At 45.7% G+C, this 24,163-nt stretch overlaps 1 protein-coding gene across 3 annotated transcripts in view; it reads left to right on the top strand.

The window, feature by feature from the left end:
• ANKDD1A (ankyrin repeat and death domain containing 1A) overlaps positions 1-24,163 on the top strand; it is a 335,216-nt gene that overhangs the window by 149,721 nt on the left and 161,332 nt on the right. For all 3 annotated transcript variants that reach the window (XM_078683094.1, XM_078683093.1, XM_078683095.1), the window contains exons 4-5: positions 7,680-7,778; positions 12,064-12,168. In XM_078683094.1, coding sequence (XP_078539220.1) covers positions 7,680-7,778; positions 12,064-12,168 — 204 coding nt within the window. The remainder of the gene's footprint in view (positions 1-7,679; positions 7,779-12,063; positions 12,169-24,163) is intronic.

Genomic DNA, 24,163 nt, shown 5'->3' with positions numbered 1-24,163 from the left:
ATGATCTGTTAGTGGAGGCTAAAGCGGACTTCGTTTAGAGTGTGTTTTATGTTTTGTCTTTCTGTGTATGGTTTTACATACAGATGTTTGTGATCTCTGAACCATAAGTAGATTTTTTTAAAGAAAATTCGATATGCAATAAATGAAATGCATAATTTTGTAACTTTGATGTAATTTGTTTTTCACAATACGCACACTGCCCTATACTCTTCCTTATCTATAACTCGGGACCGTTTCTTCGTTTTAGTATCCAGAAAAATGAATTCTTAGTTTGCATCTCTTGAATATTGCACAGAAGGGCAAGTCATACACGGGATGGTGTGTCTGATTGCAGAATACAATACTTTGAATCATAATCAAGCAGGGAAACAGCTCAAGATGTACTTCATCACACTAATGGCAGCCACGGTGGCACTCTTTGCAAGGGTGTACTTTGTAGAACTATTCAACCAACAACTTAGTAATAAAGCCATATGTTTGCAACACATTACTGCTGACATTATTTATGTATGTTTTATTTCTATTGGTCAAACCTAGCCAAAAGGTTGAGGAGCGCTGCATATGGTCAAAGGTCAGCTTAAAGTTGGCAAGCAGTAGTTGAGTTGTGGACTGTTGATGCATTGTCATGAATTGTTCTTTAAAGAGTGAGTCTTCAGCTCTTTTCTAAATTGGAGCAGCATTGGGGCAGTCCTCATAGATATGGGCATGTTGTTCCAGATCCTCAGTGCATGGATGGAAAAGGCCTGTTCTTTTTTACACTTCTTAGTCTGCAGGACGATGGTGTCCTGGCTGAGGGTATAACGAGAACCCCAGAGATGGTGAGCTTGTCTGCAAGTCAAACAAGGGTGCTGGTTGTGATGGCTCTGTAAATGATGCAGCTAGTTTTGAAGATGGGGGATTGGCAAGAGGAGCCACTGGAGTTGTTCAGAAGTGGGGTGGGGGGAGGAAGGGATCATATTTCTTCCGGCCACAAATGAGACCTGCTGCTGGGGCCTCTAGGAAGCACCTAAGGGTTATCTGAGTTGACTCTGAGAGGCCACCGAGTAGTGCATTACCACCATCCAGATGTGAGAGTACAGTCATTTAAACAGCAGTTCTGAAGTCACTTTCTGGAAAAACAATTTGACGTACTTTAGAAGAGAGAGCTGTACCAGGCCATCTGTTTTTTATTAATGTGTTCCTTAAGGTAAAGGTCGGTGTCCAGGGTGAATCCAAGTGATTTGGCATTCATTGAAAGGTTGATGTTCGAAGCTGTCCATGTTCGTGTCATTCAGCCAGGTTTGTATTGTATTTTTTTTGGGGCAAGTTATATTGATTCTGTCTTAGTCTGGTTGAGAGTCAGGTAGGTGCTGGACGTCCAGGTTTGGTTGATGTGCAAGCAGCGTTTGAGGCATTGGGTTTCTTAAGCAGAGGAAACCTTCAAGTCGATTTGTGCATCATCAGCATATTGGTGAATGTTCATGCTGTTATCTGTGAGCACCAAGTAGCTTCATTTAAACGTTGAAGGTAACAGAAGACCATATGGAAGCCTGGGGCACTCCACATGTGATAGGGATATTTTGTGATTTGGAGGTGCTCATGTGAATGAACTGGTGTGAGTTGGAAAAGTAGACGGAGAACCAGTGAAGTACAGTGTCAGTGATTCCAATTTGCAACTCAAGGGTGAAATGTTTGACTGTGTTGAAGGTATCTGAGAGGCCCAGCAATTTAAGAGGCAGGGGTCCCCTTCATCTGTAGTCAAGAGGGCATTGTGTAAGATGTGTAAGATGTGGTCTCATTGCTGCAGTGTGATCTTAAGAATGATTGGTAGCTGTACATGGTTAGCCATGATGTGATCTTGCTTTTTCAATGATCTTGCAGATGAATAGTAGGTGAGTGATGGGCCCTGCATGGCATTACTACTTGATGCTCTTTCTCACCTTTCATTTTTTTGACGTATTGCGTGTTGGCTTTAATTTAAGCATTATAATCCATGGAATTTCTGCTGCAGGAGACCAAAGTTACTTACCTTTAAGTAAACATTCTCATTGGTTTGGTATATTTCATAGATTCATATGTGGCACTCCCTCCTCTCCTGTTATGAGTCTATGTGTTGTGTACTTTTGTTCTATTGTGATGATAATCTGGGCTATGGTGGTCTCTTGGAAAGTAAAGGCCACCTCATTCACTGCCTAGCAGCTTACGTAACAAGGTGAATAGGGTGCATAAGATGATATTGTAATATAATTTGAACATATTTATGAGTGTCGGAGTGCTTACATTATGATACTGTTGCCAGGTTTCCCTACTACACTGAGCAAGGTGGTGCCTAGTGGGGAGGTCATTCAAGACTTTTTGGAGAGGTTAGATCTTCCGACATTGGATAGGGCACGGGCTGAGTTGCTGGGACAGGACATCACTATTGGGGAGGTTTGTGGAGCAATCAAACATATGGCCCGCAAAAAGACCCCTGGGGTGGATGTTCTGCCAGTGGAGTTTTATAGTACATACGTCGACCTTCTGGCCCCTCGGCTAGTAACATTATACAATACCGCAAGAAAGGAGCACCTTCTACCTGCCACTAATCATGAAGCAGTAATTATGCTACTTTTAAAACTGGGAAATCCTCCCCATGATAGGATGGCTTATCGGCCGTTGTCAATGTTGACAACAGACTATAAGATTTTAAGCCGGATATTGGCGACTCGCCTCCTTCCGTATATGGTGCAATTAATACACATGGATCAAGCGGGGTTTATACCGCCCCAGAACACAGCTCATGTGCGGCGCATCCTTAATATCTTAGATGCTGTTACGTATGACAAGCCCTCCGCTGCTGTGCTGGCAATAGATATCGAGAAGGCTTTTGACAGCTTAGAATGGACATAACTTGTTTCAAGTTATGCGGCGGTTTGGCCTGGGGAATGCTTTTGTGGATTCTCCTACAAAAGAGGAGATAACCTCTCGGACAAATTGGTCCATGCTATTACATGGCCATCTAAAGAAAAGAATGATCAATCTGTGATGACCTTGTGGGGTCTCCCACCTATCATAGACCACTTCAAATGCCAGAATCGTAATGTCTGTGACCTTACCAGTAACACCAAGGCATTTGTCACCATGGAACGTACCTACCAACTCAAACAATTCTCCAACTGTCGCACCAATATTGTCATGTATGCGATCCGTTGCCCGAGCAATTTACTTTACATAGGCCAGACCACCCAGATGGTGAAGCAACGCATCTCCCAGCACAAGAGTCGCACTATATGCAATGTCACTACTGCACCACTGGATACACATTATAAAGAAAAGAATCACTCTGAAATAGACATGACATGGCAGGTCATAGACCGTCCACTACTACCCATCCGTGGCGGCAACCTCCAACTCCTACTCAATAAATGTGAGTGCAGATGGATCACACGCTGCAACTCTGTTGCCCAAGGTCTGAATTCGCTCGATGAGTGGAACACAGTGATCACTCCTACCTAGAACCCTCATTCTGCCCTGCTATACTACCACACACCGTGTGATAACTGTTCCTTGATTCAATCATCGTGCATGTCTTCCTTATGCTTGCTTTAGATTTGCTCTCCACACTGACCATTTTTTACAATTTTTACTATTTGATGTATAATAGATGTCTTAAATTTCCCTTGTATGTTTAATTCATGCTGTATATATCAATCCCTGCATTAGTAATGTAATACATGCCACAATTACTGATCTCAATTCATGAGTCCATAGTTCACACGATACACCACTAATTGTTCCCCTTGTAATTAACTGGATTGTGTACTACGTATTACCCTGTTCTTCCAATCTTCGCCCGAAATATGGAGTTTATTATTTCTTTCCCTATATTGAAATTTTCTGATGTTTGTTAATTCTTACACTGATCATGTGTTATATTCACCAGTGTCCCCCTTGCCTAAAATTTCGAACCGACTTGTCAGCCCGTGTATATCATCACCTGTATGTATTGTCCTTGCCTTACAATTGTGAATCATTATTCTAGATTTCAGTCCGAATATGTTTCAAGCTTCACCTTGTCTTGATGTCTATTGACATACGGCCATCTTTCGTCTGCCATCTCTATCCTCCCTCGTCCCCCCTGGGTCACTAGGAATCTGCCCACATGCTCTAGTTCTAATCAACAGCGCGCCCGCGTGACCGAAGCATTCTGAGGTGACTCTGTCAGCTTCTACATATCCGGGTTATGCCGAGCAGCACGCTTGAGACGCTTCACTCGTCCCCCTAACCCCCGGACTAATACCGACCCTCTGGACCACGATTTAGCTGGTTGCCGTTCACCTCCAGATTCAACGCTCCATTCCCCTGCAGCGATCCAGGTAAGATCACGGATCACCTTAGTCATTACGTACACGCGATAGACTACCTGCCTATCCCCGGGTTGTAACCCCGTCTGTTTTCCTTTTTCTCTCCCCCCACCCCTTTTTAGAGCCCAGGCATCCACGCTCCTTCCCTTGACGTTGGACCTTCCTCACATGGTAAGACCACGGCGCCCACGTACACGGGCTTTCTCCACTCATGGCCGTCGTTCCCTCTTAGTTACCCCCATACATGTCCCCTTCCTTTTAATCCATAGATCTCAACCCAGCTATTGTAACGCTGTCTCGCCCCAAGTGATGTTTTACTACGGCTCCAGACGAGCGGAACTCACCCTCTGGATTCTTCATTCCCTCTCCCCTCTAAGTGTATCCAGGTAAATTCCTTATCACCCTTCCAGTGCTCTCCTCTCCCTTACTTGATTCTCTCTTGTTTCTGGGCTTCATTACAATTGATTATCCCTCCCTTCCCTCCTGATCCTATAGAGCACTTTTGAATTGTGTAACTATCGTCCTGATGATGACCTCGAATTAAAGAGGTCGAAACGCCGGCGACTCTATAACGCCATTCGCGGCAAACAAAGGGTCATCCACAAATAATTAAATTATGTTTGTGATGGTAAATACTTTCGTCTGACCACCACTGATCTTTGTTTTCTCGCCGCCTCACGTTGTTTCTTAATCACGTGTCACTGCGCCATTTACTCACTGCTATACTTCCAGTGCACATTTGGTTGTTATGGGTACTGCAGTTTAGTTGTGTTTTGTGCTTCTATATGTAAATAACAACCCTTCCACCTTGACTTGGTCGTCCCTTTCCTGTGCTTTGTGATTGATAAACGTTTTTTGAACAGTCCCCTTGCATGATATTCCAGTTGAGAAGCTGTCTTACTGCTTTTAATACTTACCCGGTCTCAGCTGGGTTAACGGGTTTACTCCTGTTACTGATCACATTTGTGGACTGGACAGCTCTTTTATATCGCCAGTCTACAGCGCGGGTTAAAACGGGTGGGATGATTTCGGAGGCCTGTGCGCGAACAAGTCCACCAGATTGCACTCTATGCTGACGATGTTTTTGGCGGACACGGAAGACACTCTTCGGGTTTGCTAGGACTCTGTTGCCTGACCTTGGCACCATTGCTGGCCTTAAAGTAAATTGGGCAAAGACTTGTTTGTTTCCTACATTGCCTATGACCGAAGGTCCACTGACAACGCATGGGATACAATGGGAGCGTCAATGCCTAACGTACCACAGCACTCGTATTTATTATACGGTACCCGACTTATTGGAGGGTAAGGGGGGTAGGGCTATTAAGGCCTCAAGGCTGTATCAAGTTTTGGAGCGCAGCTGCGATCAATGATGGTTGAGTTCCTCTGGGCCTCGGGTAGGCGGAGGTTGGCACTTAACACACTAATGAGACCGAGGTCGGAGGGTGGCTTGGCTGTCCCAGAATATGAAACGTACTATTTAGCGGCGCAGTTGCAGAGGTTTACTCAGAAGATTGCACGTACATTTCGGGACCCACCTGATATGGATGGGCATCAGGTTTTTCGACAGACGCTGTAAAGATTGCTATTGCAGTTGCTTCTCCCGACCTCCTCTCTCACTCGGGAAATGGTGACTTTTAAACTCTGCTGAACAGAAGCCAACGCCAAGCACATGTTGCGCGGCCCTATGCCCCGAGATCCCGCTAGTAATGTGTACTCCCCTACCACATGGGGGCGATTGGGGGGCGCTGAATTACAGGGTGGCGAGAAGCCTGACCACCATGGGGGACCTCTACGCAGATGGTGCTGTACTCCCGTATGAGGTATTACAAGACAGGTTTGAGTTGGCCCGGGGGGAATATCTGATGCACATGGCGCTCATGACGGCCATTCAAGCACATTGGAAGGAGGGGTTGAGAGAACCTCCAACTCCAATGGCTTGTCAATACATAGTTACGGCAGGGGGCACCATTAAGGCGGTTACATGTCTTTACCGTCAAATGACGCACGAGAGACTCACCCTTCTGTGCTCACTTCGACAACAATGGGAGGAAGGCTTAGGTGTGGAAATCCCTGAGAAAACATGGGCGGGTTTAATGGAACGAGCGTGGAAAAGCACTAGGAATGCACACTTCCAATTGGTGCATTTTTTTATACTCCGCAGGGCTTATCTTACACCGGCAAAAATTAATCAGCATTTTAAAGTGAATTCAGCAATGTGCCTGCGCTGCAGTACAATGGAAGCAGATTTCTCCCACATGATGTGGGGGTGTCCTCAGTTGGGAACGTATTGGGAGGAGGTGGTAACACTTCTGCAGAATGTCACGACTAGGTACATAGAACCCACAATGGGCCTCTGTTTGCTACACTGGTTTCCTCACATCTCTAAGAACAAGGTAACAAGCAAATTCATAAATTTGGAGCTTTTGCTGGCAAAGAGGGAAATCACAACTCACTCGAAGGCCAGGAAGGGTCCTAGTTATCAGAGATGGCAAGCCGAATTTCTTAAGTGGCGAAATGTGAAGGGACTACGAGGCTGCAGCTGGCGACACGCGCCAACAGATAAAAGGCACTAGAGACGGCAAGGGCCTGGGAGGCACTGGTGGTATTATTAAAATTTCCAGAAACGGACTCTGATCTTGATTCGGAAGCGCCAGCTCGAGGTGCGTTTCCTTGAGGGATTGCCATATCTTGGGGAGATGGACACTTTGATGTTTTGCTTGGGAGCTACCTCTGACAGACAAGAACTGTGTAATTGCTTGTTGTTGTACATCTGATTACTGCCAATGCAGCTGAGTCATGTAATTACAAATAAATGTATAAAGTTGTTATGCCAATGGGGTGGGGGATGGGTTATAAGGGAAGGGCGGGAGTCTGCATTTAGCAATGCCAGGTCTATGACAAGTGAGCATAGACATCTCTTTTCTGCTCTTTTGATAAGAGAGGTTATTGCACTTGAATTAATAGGTTGGGTGGCAGGGACTTATGGACAGCAGGTTCCAGGGACTGTGCTTTATAGCGATATGAGCATTTGTCTGTTTTTAATATTTGTCCTTGTTTATGCTACGCCTGATTGCATACTTATCTGCATATTGAATCTATATGTGTTGTTTGTATTAAAACAATAAAAATATATTAACAAAAAAAATGATACGGTTGCTAGAGAGCTGTAACTTTTAAATATATCCTAGCAACATTTTCATATTTCAAATCGCAAGTAAATTGATTATGTAGTTAATGTAATTGAAATGCATTTAAAAGTGTGCAAGGTCGTGTAAGACCATCTCTACTGTCATCATTAGACGTTTGGAGTAGTGTTCACAAGGCCTAAGTTGTAATCAGTGTTTGTTTTACTCACAGTTTGGTATGAATGCTCTGCTGCTGAGTGCTTGGTTCGGCCACCTGCGCATTCTTCAGATCCTTGTAAATGCTGGTGCCAAGATCAACTGCAAGAATAAGGTGAGGAACCTTCCTGGGGGTGCTTTTTGTAAACTGACTGTTAATGGCGAGAGAGTTTGGGCAGCAAACCATTAACGTTTATTTATTAACATATGTACCATTTATTTCTGAGCATCCCAACAAGCATTTCTGCAACCAAAGGCCCAAAATTTTTAGGAACTTTGGGCTAGATGTAGGTGGCTAAATACCGGTCGGTAACGCCGAAATTCTGTAAATTTCAGCGTTACCGACCGGTATTTAGCCATGTGCAATGTAGTTAAGGAATCGGTAAATAAGGAATCTGTAAATACCGATTCCTTAATATCCATTCCTCATTGCACTTGTATTTAAGGAATTGGTAATACCAATTCCTTAAATGCAATGTAGGTAGCACGTAAACAGTGCACCTCAGCCTTAAGGAATCGCTATTTACCACCAACTTCAAGTTGGTGGTAAGTAGCGATTTCCTTTCAAAAAGCACTTTTTTGCTTTTTGAAATGTGCCATGTGGCACACATCCATGCCCTTATGGCATGTATGTGCGCCACATGTGCACACATGCACATTTCAGGGGTGCAACAGAGTGTCCTTTGGACACCCTGGCACCCTTGAAATACCTCCCGCTATTAACGATTCGGTAATACCGAATCGCTAATAGTGAATGTCTTCCCAGTCATTCCTATGGGCATCCTGGCCCATAGGAATAAATGGCCAGGTATTCCTTAATAACGAATCAGTATTACCGATTCGTTATTAAGGAATTTTGAGGAGTCGCTAATATTTTAGCGATTCCTACCTACATTGCATTAACCGATTCCTTAATAGCGATTCAGTAATAATCGCTCTTAAGGAATTGGTAAATGCCAGTTACCTACATCTAGCCCTTTGATATCTGTGGGCAGCTGGAAAAGACGCAGCGAGCCTGCACTTGGCAGCGAACAAGGAATTCTATTGAAGTGACCTAGGAAATCTGTTCCTGGCATAAACAAGGGAAAAAATGGCTGAACGCAAAGTTGCATGCTATGATATCAAATCAGGAGTCCTTGGCCGCAGAGCTGTGCTGCCCAGCAGTCTCACGTTTAATCATTTTTGTTTGCTTGGGCAATCCCACTGCCGTATGAAGAGTGATGTTTCTTAGTCTTTTCTAAGGAGGGGCTTGCAGTGAAGTGTATACTCAAGTTGATGCACTAAATTCTTTTTCCATTACGTAGGGTGTCTCCACTCCACTGTTCTCTGAAACATTAGAGGAAGACCTGTATCAAAGGGAAAGGCTGTTAACTGCTGGCATCGTTGTTCCCTAAAAATAATACAAAATCAAATGTGTGATACCCTGGCCGTAGTAGCTTTGTTACCAGACACCCAACAAAAAGTGGGTGCACCTATACAAACCACTTTGTCGACTGGCCGGTTATGCATGCTCTGAGTACACGGCAGCAAAGGATCAGTTTGGGGCAGATCTGGATGTTTGACACTTCCCTCACGTAGCACTACGCCCTATTTAAATTGGAAGGAAAGGCTATCCAATTCCATATGCAGATTGGGCACATTGCTGTACAATGCCCCACATCTCCTTAGGGATCTCCCCAAATTACTCTAACTCTTTAAAAAAAGACAAAAAGTCTAGCTTGCTTTATTTGAAGGCAAGAAACAAATTAGATCCAGCACCTGGGATTGAGAATGTGGCATACACCTTTGACTTGTCAACATTCTTGGTGACCTAGAGGCCTGTCCTACAAGGGGTCTCCAGGCAACAGTGACAGTTGTCCTGCCCTATTGGAGGTGTGACTAATATTACGTTTTCTCTGCCCTCGTCCTCCATGCTTGGCTTATGAGGCCAGGGAAAATGCACATTCGCATAAGAGTCTTGCGTCTATGTTCTCAGAGGTACTGCCTTTAGTACTCTATTCACACACATTGGTGGGTCACCTGAGTTAAGGATAGGCGTTAACTACAGCTCATGCAAGCCAATATATTGCGAGGAAATGGAGTTAGGCGAGGCTTATGGAGTCACATGTGGCAATTCGGGGGCCCATTTTTGGGTCAAGTCTACTGAACAAAGCATACGCTGTCTGTTGCGAAGTGTTTTGTGGCTTACCAAGAGGTTAGAGGGGTTTGGAGCCCACCTATTGCTTACCATTGTTTGATTTACTTGTCACTCTCATTTGGCTGCTTCTTATTTGTGTCCTAGCTTGTCAGTTTTGTTTTTGTCCTTCCATGGATTATTGCCCCTTTACAATCTCTTTGATTGGCTGGCACTGCTGCTTCCACTGCTTCCACTGCTTGTTTTTTAAGTTTTGCTTTTTATCCTTTTGTTTGAAGCTATCCTTTAGAGAATTGGTCTTCAAACTTTTTAATGCTGCACCACCCCCACCACCCTCCACCCCTAGTGGAAAAAACAAATCATTGGGCCCCCTCGGAAATGTTTTACAATTATTTTATTAAATTGCCAATGTTTAAACATTATTTAAACATTGCTGTTAAGTTATATTAATGTTTTAAAAATGCAATCAAATAGATGATTGCCAAACATACTATTTTGGTCAGGCAGGCTTTACTAATGCTATAAGTATCCACAGTGTGATTATTAGAAGTGGGGGTGGGTGTTTTGAAGAATATTTGGAGTCCCTTCCCTTTTGACACATACTCCCAGCTAGAATGTAAGTAACAAAACACGTTAGTGCTGGCCCATTACAGAGCGGCTTACTGATGCACATTGTTTTCAGCTTTACACAAAGCACTGTTATCAGTATAATGCTTCTTTTGGTCGGAGTGTGGTGCCCCCCCCCCCAGTATCTCCCCTTCCACCGGATCACTTGAGGTACACTTTGAGAGGTACGTCTCTGTCTCTCTCCCTGCACTCTGTGTTGCTGTTTTCTGCTTGACTACTTCTCTCTGCACTCTTACTATTAGGCTTGCATGTGTGCTTTCAGGGGCTTCCATGGTTGGACTAACCTATAGAGCAGTCAGGCAGTGCCTGAAGGGTTGGTTTGATAGGTCAGTGTTTGAGCCAGTTTTTTCACTGTTTATGGGCTGGCTTTATGGTCTGGTGGACATGTTTGTACTGTTGATTTCCCCCTATACAACCATAAACATTGCCTGTAGTAAGCACAAATGCATGCTGTTCCCCATACCTTCCGTGACACCTATGCAACAAGTCTTTACTACTTGAAAACTGCCCTGTTTGCAAATGTGCTCCACTTTTGTAGCTATCTAGTTTGCTAATAGGGATCCCATTTATTTGTGGTGCATGGGCTTATTGTCTGTCCCAGTCCGACGCTGTGTGCTTCTCCCCATTATTTTCCTCTACACATGCCCACCATAATGCTTTCACTCCTGTCCTCCTCCCTTTCCTTTTGCTTCCCCTCCAGACCTCTCCCTATGTTGCTTTCGTGTCCCATCCTATGTTGTTTTGGTGTCCCCCACGCACCCTTACTGGTGTTGGGTGCCATTTGCCCTAACCTCCTTGTGTTGTCTAGGCGTCCCCATACCCTCTCCGTGTGGCTTCCTCTCACCCCGCCAGCCTGCTTAAGAATAAGAAAAACGTTTTGCACCCTTTAGTTTCTTTTTAGTTACCTGTACAACTTGGATCACTAACTAGAAAGGTAAAAAAAACTCCCAGTCAGTTTGTAGGTGTTCCCATTAGTGGTGTTCACACTTACAAAATGGCACAGACAGCCAACTCAAAGGCTTTTGTTTATTTTAACTCTTGGGTGCTGCGCAGTGTGGCTAAAAAGCATTGGCAAAGCCAGTAGTTCACAAAAACAAGACCTATTGGTTTTAGCCATGCTTGTTTTCCCTCTGCGTTGGTGCTATTGACCTGCTCATCCTCTCCAGGGTTTCCCACTTCTGTCAGTAGGGCAGAGATACCAGAACACACTTTGCAGCCTGTTTTCAGGGGAAGAAAAGAACTACAGTGGCTGTGATCTCTTGCCAGCCCGACTGGTCCTTGGCCCCTCCGTAGTTTGCAAAAGGGATACAACTTAATCTCCTTCCAGTTTCTGTTGAGGAATGTGACTGTCCCTTATTGAACAACCAAAAAATCAGGGGAGGTAGAGGTTAAGGCTAGGTTTACCCTCCTTACTATACATAGTTTCACAAAATTCTAGTATATCGAAAAAAAACGAACCTATAGGAGAACTAGGATTCAATGAAAGTTCATTGTAATCACCCTTATTGAAGACTGAATGCTTTGGGTCTAAATACCCTAATTGCGTATAGTTTGTGAGTAGACATGTTTATCATTATCATTCGTATGTTGTCAAATGAAATGTCATCAGTAGTAATGAAAAAATAACTTTCTGTTTCAGAATGGCTTGAACATGCTGCACTGTGCTGCTCAGAGAGGTCACATCAAGGTGATGGAGTTTATTATGGAAGAGCTGGAGGATGTTCGTCTTGATAAAGTTGACAAGGTAGATTTGTGTTGCAAAAAAGCAAAGTGAAGCTGCATTCATTGGTTTTTTAAAGTTGCACTGTCTGCAGGGGAAATCTATTGTAGACTAAAAGCTGAAAGGGGGCTGAGAGCCGGTCCATTACTTACCTTTGGTTGGCATCCACGTTGCTCATGTTTCCTTGCTTCTTATTGATCAGCAGCTCACTGCTTCTGTCTTGGCTTCGAGTTTCTGTCCCTTCAGTGAAGCATGGACCAACTCAAATTTCCCGTCTGTGACCAGTGTCCTTCCACTGTCTGTGCGCTTCGGGAGGTTTTTTACTTTTAGATATACATTCTCTAAGTGTGCATGTATCTGCAGTCCATCCGTCCTCCCCTGCTGTCTGTGCTTTTCTTTACTCTATCCCACCTCCTACTGTCTGTGGTTTTGCCCAAACCTCCCTCACCCACCCCCTCATGTTGCTTGACTCCCCTCACTTTTCCCGCTGTCTTTCTTTGTGTGTGACCGTCTGCCTCCATTCGTTTTCCAACTATTCCCTCCTCAAACCCCCCTCATATTGCTTGTTCTCCGGCCACTGCCCATTTTGTTGGTGCCCTCATGCCTCCGTTCCTCGTCTTCCATCAACTACCCTCCTCATGTTGTTTGCCACCTCCTGCTGTCCATTTTCTTTACGCCCTACTACATCCATTCCTCGTTTTCCACCAACTTCTCCCTCACACCCCTTATGTTGCTTGCCCATCCCACCATACTTACCTCCCACTGTCCTGCTTCCTGTATCCCTTCGGTCCGCCACAATTTTTTTTTTAACAAAGCCAAATAGATCTGTTGTTTTAGAGCTGTTGCACAGCAGAGTGGGCTGTTGTAAAACATGGCCTAAAGTAAACAGAAAATAGCGCTGCGATGCGGTGAATGCTGACCATGTCATAGTGCTTTGTTTTTATTTACTTTAAGCCATGTTGCACGGCAGCCAGCAAAATGTCTAAAAAACATTACCACGCCAATAGGTATTGAATAGGCGAAGCCTACTGGTTTTGCCAAGTGCTTGTTTCATATGCAGCTCCCTGTCGGAAAAAAAATCATGATTCAGAGGTATTTTATGCTGGCTAGAGACCTCTTTAGTTGTCCCTCACTTTTAGTAGGAGCTATTAGAGAGGGGTCACAGAGGCAACCCTTCTCATCCATTGATCTGTTCTAAGTGTCAATCATATATTGATCAGCCCACATTCCTCACCTTTTGTTTGATGGTAACTTTCATTCATAATGTATAAAATATCACCAGTGAACTGGCATACCATTTCTTTGGAGAAGCAGCTATGAGCCCACAGGGGAGGACGTCCTCGTTTTTCAGGTGTTGACTCACTGGCAGAAAGGAAGAGACGGCCAAGGGTGAGGTGGGCAGCTAATGGAGGCCATCACATATTAGATGTGAACAACAGCAAGAGGGTATTAAGTATACGGGAAGAATTGGCGCTCAAACAATATTAGCATACATATCAAATGAAAAAAGCAACAGTAACTGGTGCATGCAGGGAGGGGAGACCCCACAACAACCCCTCAATTTTAAATGTAAGAATTTACATTCAAGAATTAAGCAACTAATTCCCGCGCACACAGATTTAAGTATCAACAAGTTAAATACTAATATATCAAATTCACGAAGACAAAAATCCAACGTTGATTCTTTAAGTTTTGATGTGTCACTCCTTTTATTTAGATGGTCACACCAATGGAAATTGACAGCCAGCCGACACGTGTTTCGTTATAGGTCTATACAATCAAGGACACTATAACTCTTCAGGGCTCAATGGCTGAATCTTTATCTTTTAAGGCCCACATCCGGTGATAATTCCAACCCGGCAGGGTAATCTATTAGTAGACGGAGACGACAAATTGATGCCTTAAGTTTCAAATCGCCATGTATATAGAGGACGCCAGAATTCAGCACGTTAGTGCCATCCAAACAGTAATTGTATAATGGTCCAACTCATATATTTCGACAAAATTTCGTCCCAAAACACCACATGGGTACGTGTGGTTTCCAAATTCTTGGTAGAATCACCCTCGTAGTAACCGGCGTCCCCGACCCATATTAGATGTGCACAGCATGTGACCATGCACACACACTGTAGGTGGGCTATGCACACATCTCACTGCAGGTTGCCACAGATGACTCACCAATGGGCGAAAATTGGGGAATTCCTGCTGGTAGAAGATGGCATGTGTATAATTAAAGAGGGTGTAACAAGGTGCAGGCATAGGGAAGATGGCGGTGCATGAGCTGCAGACATTGCACAAGATACTATAGAATGTGAGTCCCAGGCCACATAGGCCTATTACGATTGCGGATTTCCCGCATCCACCGGGCCGGCGGAAGCCACCAGCGGCCCAGAGGATGCGGGAAATCCGCCGCGGAGCCTTGAAAGACCCACCGCCATATTAGGATGGCTGGTGGGTCTTACTATCTGTCCTCCGCTTTTCCGCCACGGCGGAAAAGCATTAACATGGCTGGCGGTGTCTATCAGACACCGCCAGCCATATTAGGATGTCTGCAGAAAGATGCCTTTACACGGCGGCATTTCGCCGTGTAAAGGCATACGGACTTGTGTTTGGGGGCCCGTTGCGGGCCCCCAGGGGTGAAGGGGGGGTGGGGGTGCACATGGGGGGTACCTATGGTACCCCCCTGCATTTGCCTGCACAAAGCGGCAGGCACCGCGAGGTGCCTGCTGCTTTGTGCATGCAAATGCACAACTAACATTTTTATCATTGCGGCGGGTGCTGCTTCAAGCAGCACCCGCCGCAATGATAACAATACAGGATGTGACCGCCAGGGTGGCGGTCACATCCTAATTTGCACGAAGGGACCGCCGCTGCCCCTGCGGACGGTCCCTCCTTCTCTATGGTGGCGGACGGACTCAGGTTCGTCCGCCATCATAATCAGCCCCTAAGTCTTTTTCTCGCTCCCTTTTTTCTCCCTCTCTCTTCACCACCCACCCCACTCTGACTGGCTTGCCTAGATTAATGTATGTGGTTGTCAGAATCAGGAGGTCTGTGCATACACATATGGCAATATAAGCACAAGATTGTCATGTTTGCTTACAGGGCATCTGGGACTGGGAGGGCTGATAGCACAAGACCCTTTCCATTTGCAAAAGGGCTAGTCTGTAGGAGCAGCATTGCGTAGTACGTCTACTAGATCTGAGATGTGGCCGTGTAGGTGTATGATTGTCATGTGTATTGTGTTTTGCTGTGGCTGGGAGTTGACTGAAAAGTTGGAAAGAACCAGCCAGAGAGGACCTAGTACTGTCAGAGAGCAGCACTGTGCTATTAGAACTGAACCCCTAAGCCTCTACACACACCAATGCATACAGTGCATAAATACCTATGCATCCGTTCACCACCCATGCCATTCATCCATAATGCACCCACACTCATACATTCATTTTTCCAACCTTGCTTGGATCTATCGAGCAATGTACCTAATATGTTACCTACGTATGCACCCATAGCCATCTAGCAATCTTTTCATCAATAAATACATCTACTCTACACATCGATTAATCGCTCCAGCATCCATGTTTTTCTACATCAATCAATCAATAAATCATTCTATTTCTATCGTGCAGCTATTTACCCAAGAGGGTATATCCAGGCGCTTGTGGTGGACCAAGGCAATACATAGATAGATCGATAGAGGGATGGATAGATATATAGATAGATAGGTAGATAGATAGATATTTAGATAGATAGATAGACAGATAGCTAGATTTGAATTATAATTAGGATTCCCTGTTTTCCCTTTTTACTGATTTTTACAGATAAATACAGACAGAAAACATTTATTTTCTTGTCTGTATTTATTTTCAAATGTGGATAAAACCGGAAATTGGGTTGCTTTGTGAGTATTCTAAATAGTCTGCCGTGACTGCCAGGCCAATAGCTGTGTGAATTAATAGGTGTGGGGGTTAAAAAATGAATGTTATCATAGAGGCTTTAACACCAGTAGATATGCACAAGGTTGATAATGAAATGTGCATATTTTCATACAAGTGCATTGATTTATCTTATGCCGGTATTCACAGCACTGGAATCTGGCAGACATTCAAGCATGCATGCATGCATATTTTTTGGTTAAATAAACGTGGAAATATACTAATTTCAGCTTCATTTTTCATTTTTCCACAAAACCCAAAATAAATATGGATAAATACGGACGGAATTGTCAAAAAAAATAAATACCATAAAACCGGCAGCCCAAATTATAATCAAAAAGTCTAGGCTAACTGCAGACCTAAAAACAAGAGCCTTGTAAAATAGCTTTGCACCATTGTAGTTTGTGCAAATCGTTACGAAAAGATTCTTCTGTGTGGAAATTGTAAATTTCTGATTAGAGCTGTTCCTTAGTTTAGTTAGTGAGAAAAAGATTGAATGGAAATCCTGTTTAACAGTGGTTGGAGATAATTGGTGTACAGTATTTGCTTTCCCACATTACTGCATACCGCAGAGCAGGATACACATTCTTGACAACCTTTTACCATTGTTGCAGTTTACATTTTATTAGCCTTTCGAGTCATTCCATTGAGTTTGATCTAACACTTGCCCTCTGCTGCAGTCCAAACAAAGGTGCGCGCTCGCATGTTTGCTTCAGTTCAAGCTTATGGGCGAATTACTTCAATTCAGCATAGAAGGAAGATGTTCCGTTTTCAGGTTTAAAACTGTTTATCAGCAGAACTAAACGTAGCATAGTGTGAGCAAGGTGACCGATAGAGTCCCGCACAACATGAAATCGTGCCCTACAACTCACTAAATAAAGGATAAAAAATTGAAAAGTTGTTCTTCTGTTAATTCAAATTTTAATTTTTTGAAAATGTGAATAAGGGGACTCGGAGGTCATAATAAGTCAGTGGAGAGACAAGGACAACGTAGAGACCACAGTGAAACAATAACGTCATAGTAATAAATCAAGCCTTCCCAACCCCCTATTTTGATGCCCAGCGAATTATTCCCCTGGCCTGCAACACAGAGGGCAACATTAACCACACCCCAGTATACAAGGAAGACACATATCAATGGTCCCAGTTGAATATCCAGGTTTGTTTTCCATTCTAGACAAAAAAACCCTTGCGAAGTCCATCTGTGTGAACTAGAATGCCATTCCCTTGTGTTCCACTCTCTGCTGCCCAGGGATGACCAATGAGGCTTCATACCACGTGACTTGTAGCCCTTGTCTTCAATAACATCTTGTTCCTATCCAGGCTGCAGGGTCCATGTCCGAAGAAACAGTAGACGGCCCTGCCCCCCTATCCGTTCAGTCTCTTGTTTAACAACCTCACACAGAAATCTACCTCTCCGCTCTCCTGAAGGCACAGCAACCCTCAGTGTGCTGCCAGCACGTGGCCTGGTCACTCTTGAGGTGAGGGGGACTGGGGAGTCAGTACACACAGTCACTTCATCGGTATCACCTTTCTGCCGACGAGTTAAACTAATATCTCCATAATACGCCCCAGGAGCATACTGGTGGAATAAAGAGAGAGGGGTCCCACCCGCCAAAGGGACAGGACACCAGAATAAGACACTTCTGTCAGTAGCAGGATGGATCCCTTTGGGCACCTTCTATTCAAAGCATACAGGTACTTCTCATATAACACTCTTCCACTCATCATCAACCGCACAAAGCCAAAAAGGTAAGATAAAAGAGAATTTTTATTTTGTTGTATGTAGTTCTCTTAAGATACATAATATATTCAAATATATAAAAATGAATATAAAAACACCACATCATCTATGTACATTCAACTATCAAAATTCAAAATGATTAAAAAAACACAATCCCAAGAGCTAAGACAGTTATTGGATACATAAAACGTAATGGTACACACACCATTCTAAAGTGTGAGTCGCTCCTCATGTAGTCCGAAGGCTCATATCTAGCTCCATCCAATCGGGCATAGACAATATGCACATTGTTAGATGGGCGGGAGCACACCAGGTTTTTCGCCACCCACAGTCCCCACTGTTGACTCTAATCAGCTGAATCGAAAATCCAGGTACTGTCCGCCGATTTATTACGTGGTCTGGAGACCAGAGGCAGACGGGTGATTGGATGAGCGGGGGCCAGGCCAGAGCTCACACACAGCGCAACCTTCTTGGAGCCCGCTCGCCACTGCCCCCAGTTGTTCTGTTTGTACTGTGCAACACAACTTCAATTGCCTTCTATAATTCCTTTCCCGCCCTAAACACGTGGAATTAAATAATCACTTCAGTGTTTGCTCCTTGGAGAGTTATCTCGTTGCTCCTTCTTCTTTGGTACTTCGCTGCTTTTTAGGTCTCGCCTGTCGATGCGCATGCGCATCGAGCAAGCGAGACTATAGGGGCTCATCGACTCTTTATCTAACTTGCAAGGAATCGTGGCGATTCCTTGCAGTGCCCGTGACTTTTAAGCTCAATGCGCATGTGCATTGAGCTTAAAAGCGCGTGCACAGCCGCCCGCATTCCTCCGACACCTTTGAAGTGAAGCTTAGCTTCACTTCAAAGGCCCGGCTTCTTCACACCCACATGCCGCTCTGCCCCGCTCCGCCCCCTCCCCTGAGTCATCCTGCCTGCCCAGACTTCTCCTCCCCCCTACTTACATCCCGCTTTCACTTGTTTTACTTACTCTTGTCCCATATACACATATTCCTTTGGATAAGCTATGTAGCGCCCGCCTCCAACAGCCCCACACGTTCTCGGGGGGAAGCTGACATTATCTCCGCTCTTTGTTTACACTGGGAATTCTTGTTCCCATGGTTATCATGACTCGCCACAGGCCCGTCAATCGGCATGCCGAACGTTCTTTGTAACACGCAGACCGACCAGCCGATTTGAATCGTGTATGACGGGACACGTCGACGGGAGTCTCTCCTCGTTTTCACCATTGACATTTTACCCCATCACACGTTGCTTTCCATTACTCTTCCAATATAAAGAATCTCCCTACTGAGCCAATGGATGACACACCTCTCCAGAGGCGACACGCTCACACGCTTTGGGATCTGCTAACACTGCAGGACCCGGCGCCCACCAGCCCCCTCGCACCCCTTGTGAAGGGATATGTTGGGCATTGCTGCTGGTTCGTTCCAGCATTGACATGCCTTACTTTGCACTCATGCCCAAGTGCGCTTTTTTTTGTTTGTTATTTACCGGCCCCCGTTCACGCATGCACACCATTTGGTAACGTGCATTCCGCAATGTGTGCATTACTTTTGCATCATCTCCCATTGTCCCCATCTCTGGCCCACCCCATCATGCACACCACGAAGATCGGCTAATCCGTTTTAAATTGTACCACCTTTCTTCATACTTAGATCTCTATTATGTATATACCTTTCCCTGTTCACCCATGTATAACGTATTGAGGGCCTTTCTCGGCTAGGACTTTAGACCTACGGAGTTGCCGGCCGCTCTACACTCATTGTCCTCCACTTTTTGATGTCTCTGATATTCCATATGTATTATCATGCCTCTCTTACTATGCTTTAATACTATTCAGACCAATTTTGAGCGCATCTCCTTCTTTCTTCTGACATCATTTCAACACCCTTTTGAGACCTTCCCACATGCGCCACCTCTGTTAGCACCATGATTCGAGCTCCCATCTATGCTCTTTTTTGTTGCTCAAGAAGCTCTCTAGTACCATGCTTACACATCTTCCTTGTTCCACAACAGTTCCATGCATGAGGCCCTTATCAAGGCGGCCCTCCAGAACTATTGGATGCATCATTACTCACCGCTGCTAACCCAAGCATAACGGGTTCCGTCTAGAGATAGACCTACCACGTATGGTTCCTCACCACATTGGACATTTAGACACACACGGAAGATGGGATGCAGCGACCCTCAACCCCTCACTCACCCTCAACCCCTCACCCTCAACCCCTCATCCTCAACCCCTCATCCTCAACCCCTCACCCTCACCCTCACTCACCCTCACTCACCCTCAACCCCTCACCCTCACTCACCCTCACTCACCCTCACCCTCTCACCCTCAACACCTCACCCTCACTCACCCTCAACCCCTCACCCTCAACCCCTCACTCACCCTCAACCCCTCACCCTCACTCACCCTCAACCCCTCACCCTCACTCACCCTCAACCCCTCACCCTCAACCCCTCACCCTCACTCACCCTCGACCCCTCCCCTTCGACCCCTCCCCCTCAACCCCTCACCCTCCCTCACTCACCCTCACTCACCCTCACCCCCTCACCCTCACTCACCCTCACTCACCCTCACTCACCCTCACCCTCACTCACCCTCACCCTCACTCACCCTCAACCCCTCACCCTCACTCACCCTCACTCACCCTCAACCCCTCACCCTCACTCACCCTCACCCACCCTCAACCCCTCACCCTCACTCACCCTCAACCCCTCACCCTCACTCACCCTCACCCTCACTCACCCTCAACCCCTCACCCTCACTCACCCTCACTCACCCTCACTCACCCTCACTCACCCTCAACCCCTCACCCTCACTCACCCTCACCCACCCTCACCCTCACTCACCCTCACCCACCCTCACCCACCCTCAACCCCTCACCCTCACTCACCCTCAACCCCTCACCCTCACTCACCCTCAACCCCTCACCCTCACTCCCCCTCGACCCCTCCCCCTCGACCCCTCCCCCTCAACCCCTCACCCTCCCTCACTCACCCTCACTCACCCTCACCCCCTCACCCTCACTCACCCTCACCCTCACTCACCCTCACCCTCACTCACCCTCAACCCCTCACCCTCACTCACCCTCACTCACCCTCAACCCCTCACCCTCACTCACCCTCACCCACCCTCAACCCCTCACCCTCACTCACCCTCAACCCCTCACCCTCACTCACCCTCACCCTCACTCACCCTCAACCCCTCACCCTCACTAACACTGAAACCCTCAATCACCCTCACTCTTACTCTCACTCACACTCTACACCTCAGCCTCACCCTCACTCACTCACCCTCAACACCTCACCCTCACCCCCTCACCCTCACTCGCCCTCACCCTCAACCCCTCACCCTCAACCCCTCACCCCCTCACCCTCAACTCCTCACCCTCAACACCTCACCCTCACTCACTCTCAACCCCTCAACCTCACTCACTCACCCTCAACACCTCACCCTCACTCACTCACACTCACTCACCCTCAACCCCTCACCCTCAACCCCTCACCCTCAACACCTCACCCTCAACACCTCACCACCTCACCCTCAACACCTCACCCTCAACACCTCACCCTCAACACCTCACCCTCAACACCTCACCCTCACCTCACCCTCAACACCTCACCCTCACTCACCCTCACTCACCCTCACTCACCCTCACTCACCCTCACTCACCCTCACTCACCCTCACTCACCCTCACTCACCCTCACTCCCCCTCACTCACCCTCAACCCCTCACTCACCCTCACTCATCATCACTCACCCTCAACCCCTCACCCTCACCCTCACCCACCCTCAACACCTCACCCTAACTCACAATCACCCTCACTCACCCTCACCCTCACTCACTCTCACTCTCACTCACCCTCAACCCCTCACTCACCCTCAACCCCTCACCCTCACTCACCCTCGACCCCTCCCCCTCGACCCCTCCCCCTCAACCCCTCACCCTCCCTCACTCACCCTCACTCACCCTCACCCCCTCACCCTCACTCACCCTCACTCACCCTCACCCTCACTCACCCTCAACACCTCACCCTCACACAGTGCAATAGGTCTCAGAGGATTTTTAGTTAAAGCTTTTACAATTGTTTATGGCTTTTTTGATTTGTAATTCTTTAGCATTGGCTACAAGAAATAAAAATGCTAAAGATTTACAACAAAAAACCCATAAACAATTCTAAAAGCACTAACTCTAATGCTGCGAGACCTATTGCATTTCCAATGCTTGTTCTATTGAGCGTGGATTTTAAGGGTTGTGGTTTTCCTTCATGTACATAAATCTACATTTAAAAACTTACAGCTGGATGGATGAATTTTCAATCTATATCTAACTTTTAGATTTTTCTATCTCTATGTCCTGATTTGAAATATGTCTACCTTGTCTATCTCTTCATAATTAAATTCCAGCGTTAAATGTGTGTTCTTGGTTCCCAGCTAGTTTGGTTTAGACATCAGGGAATGCCCCACTTGCTTTGGACCTTTGAATGCTTTCCAGCTCCATCAAACGTTTCAGCAATAAAGTCTAAAGTGTAAACATGTTTCTTTGAATTCGAAATGTAATCCTCATATTTTTAATTTTCGAGCTCTGTAAAGCATAGGATTTTTTAATTTTTTAAAAATATTTGGACGAGTTGGGCCAACGCGATAGCTCACAGTGAACGCTTCTGTTAGGTGCATCTGTCTTTTTAATTTCGTAATCCTCCCCACGAGGTTTTTTTGTTTACTTTCTAAGGAAGAAAACGCACTTTTTGGTTGCTATTTGTTTTGTTTAGAGTACCCTTTCAATCTTGCAATTGAAGAAAAGGTATATCAAACGTGTTTTGTCAGTAACTTCTTATGTGCATGTGAGCTGGTGTAGTGCTCCACAGCATTCCTTAGCTCCGGGCTGGCTCTGAATTCAGTCAGAGGCGTTGGAATGACACACAAGCTGATGGTTTCCATTTCGTTATGGTAGAATCTGTGTAGAGTACATCGGTGCCTATCCGTGCCACAGCCCTGTGACGCTCACAGGCGATCAGTAGCACCTGACCCGGGCCGATACTCAATCACATCAATTAACTGGATCAAAGAATAAGAGACACACGTTTGAGAAGATGTTGAGGACGGTGGTCCACCTTCAGTAAAGGAATGAATAGTAAAGCATTAGGGGCCAGATGTAGGTAAATTTTATTTTACCACCTCTTAAATACCGCATCATACCGACTCGGTATTTAAGAAGTGGTCAAATAAAAGTACCGAGATGTAGGTAAATACAGATGTGCATTTACCGATTCGGAAACAATCGGTATTTACCGATGCGGTAAATACCGACCGGTAAATGCCCATGCATTCCTATGGGCTTTGAAGCCCATAGGAATGATTGGGCATTTACCGGTCGGTATTTACCGCATCGGTAAATACCGATTGACACAAGGGTGCAGGGGGTGTCACTTTGACACCCTCCGGCACCCCCAAAAGAGGCTCGGGTGCCATGTGGCAGGCATACCTGCCCTAAGGGCAGGTCTGCCTGTCATATGGCATAGGTGTGCATGCACACATGTGCAAGCACACCAGAATCGGTATTTTACCATCAAATAGTATTTGATGGTAAAATACCGATTTTTTAATGCTTGTGGGACTCAGAAGAGTCCCACCTACATATCAAATTTTCCCTATTCCGTAAAAATACCGACTCGGTATTTTACATAATCGGTAAATTTACCTATCGGTAAATTTACCGAGTCTGTAAAATACAGGGCCCTACATCTCAAATTGCATTTACCGGTCGGTAACGGCCGAATTCGGCCGTTACCGACCGGTAAATGCCTACCTACATCTGGCCCATAGTGCGGTGTCCCGTCAAACCCGGATGCATCCAGCATGAAGGGGGAGCGAAGTCCACAAGACTACCATTCCCTCTGGTAGCAGTCTCAGTGCAAAGCTCCAGGCACAATTAAATATGTATTGAGAAATAATTGAGGTCCAGGCAACCAGATTCAAAAAGATTACAACAATTGTATTAAGCTAAAATCCGAAAGCAGGAGAAAGAAGAATGCAACTATGCAAAAGGAATTCTCCTCATAATAAAATCTGTATTGAATGTAATAAAGTGTGCATTCACGGAGTCAAGTCCAGTGAGGACCAGGTGGAGAAAATGTTAGGAAACCAGTATTTATATGTGTACTTGGCTGACATAATCTGCTAGGGTGAGGCTGGCATATATAACACCTTGTGGGCATGGATAGAGCGCTGATTCACTGGTCTCAACACATTGATGACGAGGCTGTCTGGAAGCTGGAAGTATGGAGTGCCTGGTCATGTACATCCGAGTCTGGCCTAGTCTGCTGA

Source organism: Lissotriton helveticus, chromosome 3_1 (genome assembly GCF_964261635.1).
Source record: "Lissotriton helveticus chromosome 3_1, aLisHel1.1, whole genome shotgun sequence".
Taxonomy (NCBI): Eukaryota; Metazoa; Chordata; class Amphibia; order Caudata; family Salamandridae; genus Lissotriton; species Lissotriton helveticus.
This window is presented reverse-complemented; position numbering and strand designations above follow the sequence as displayed.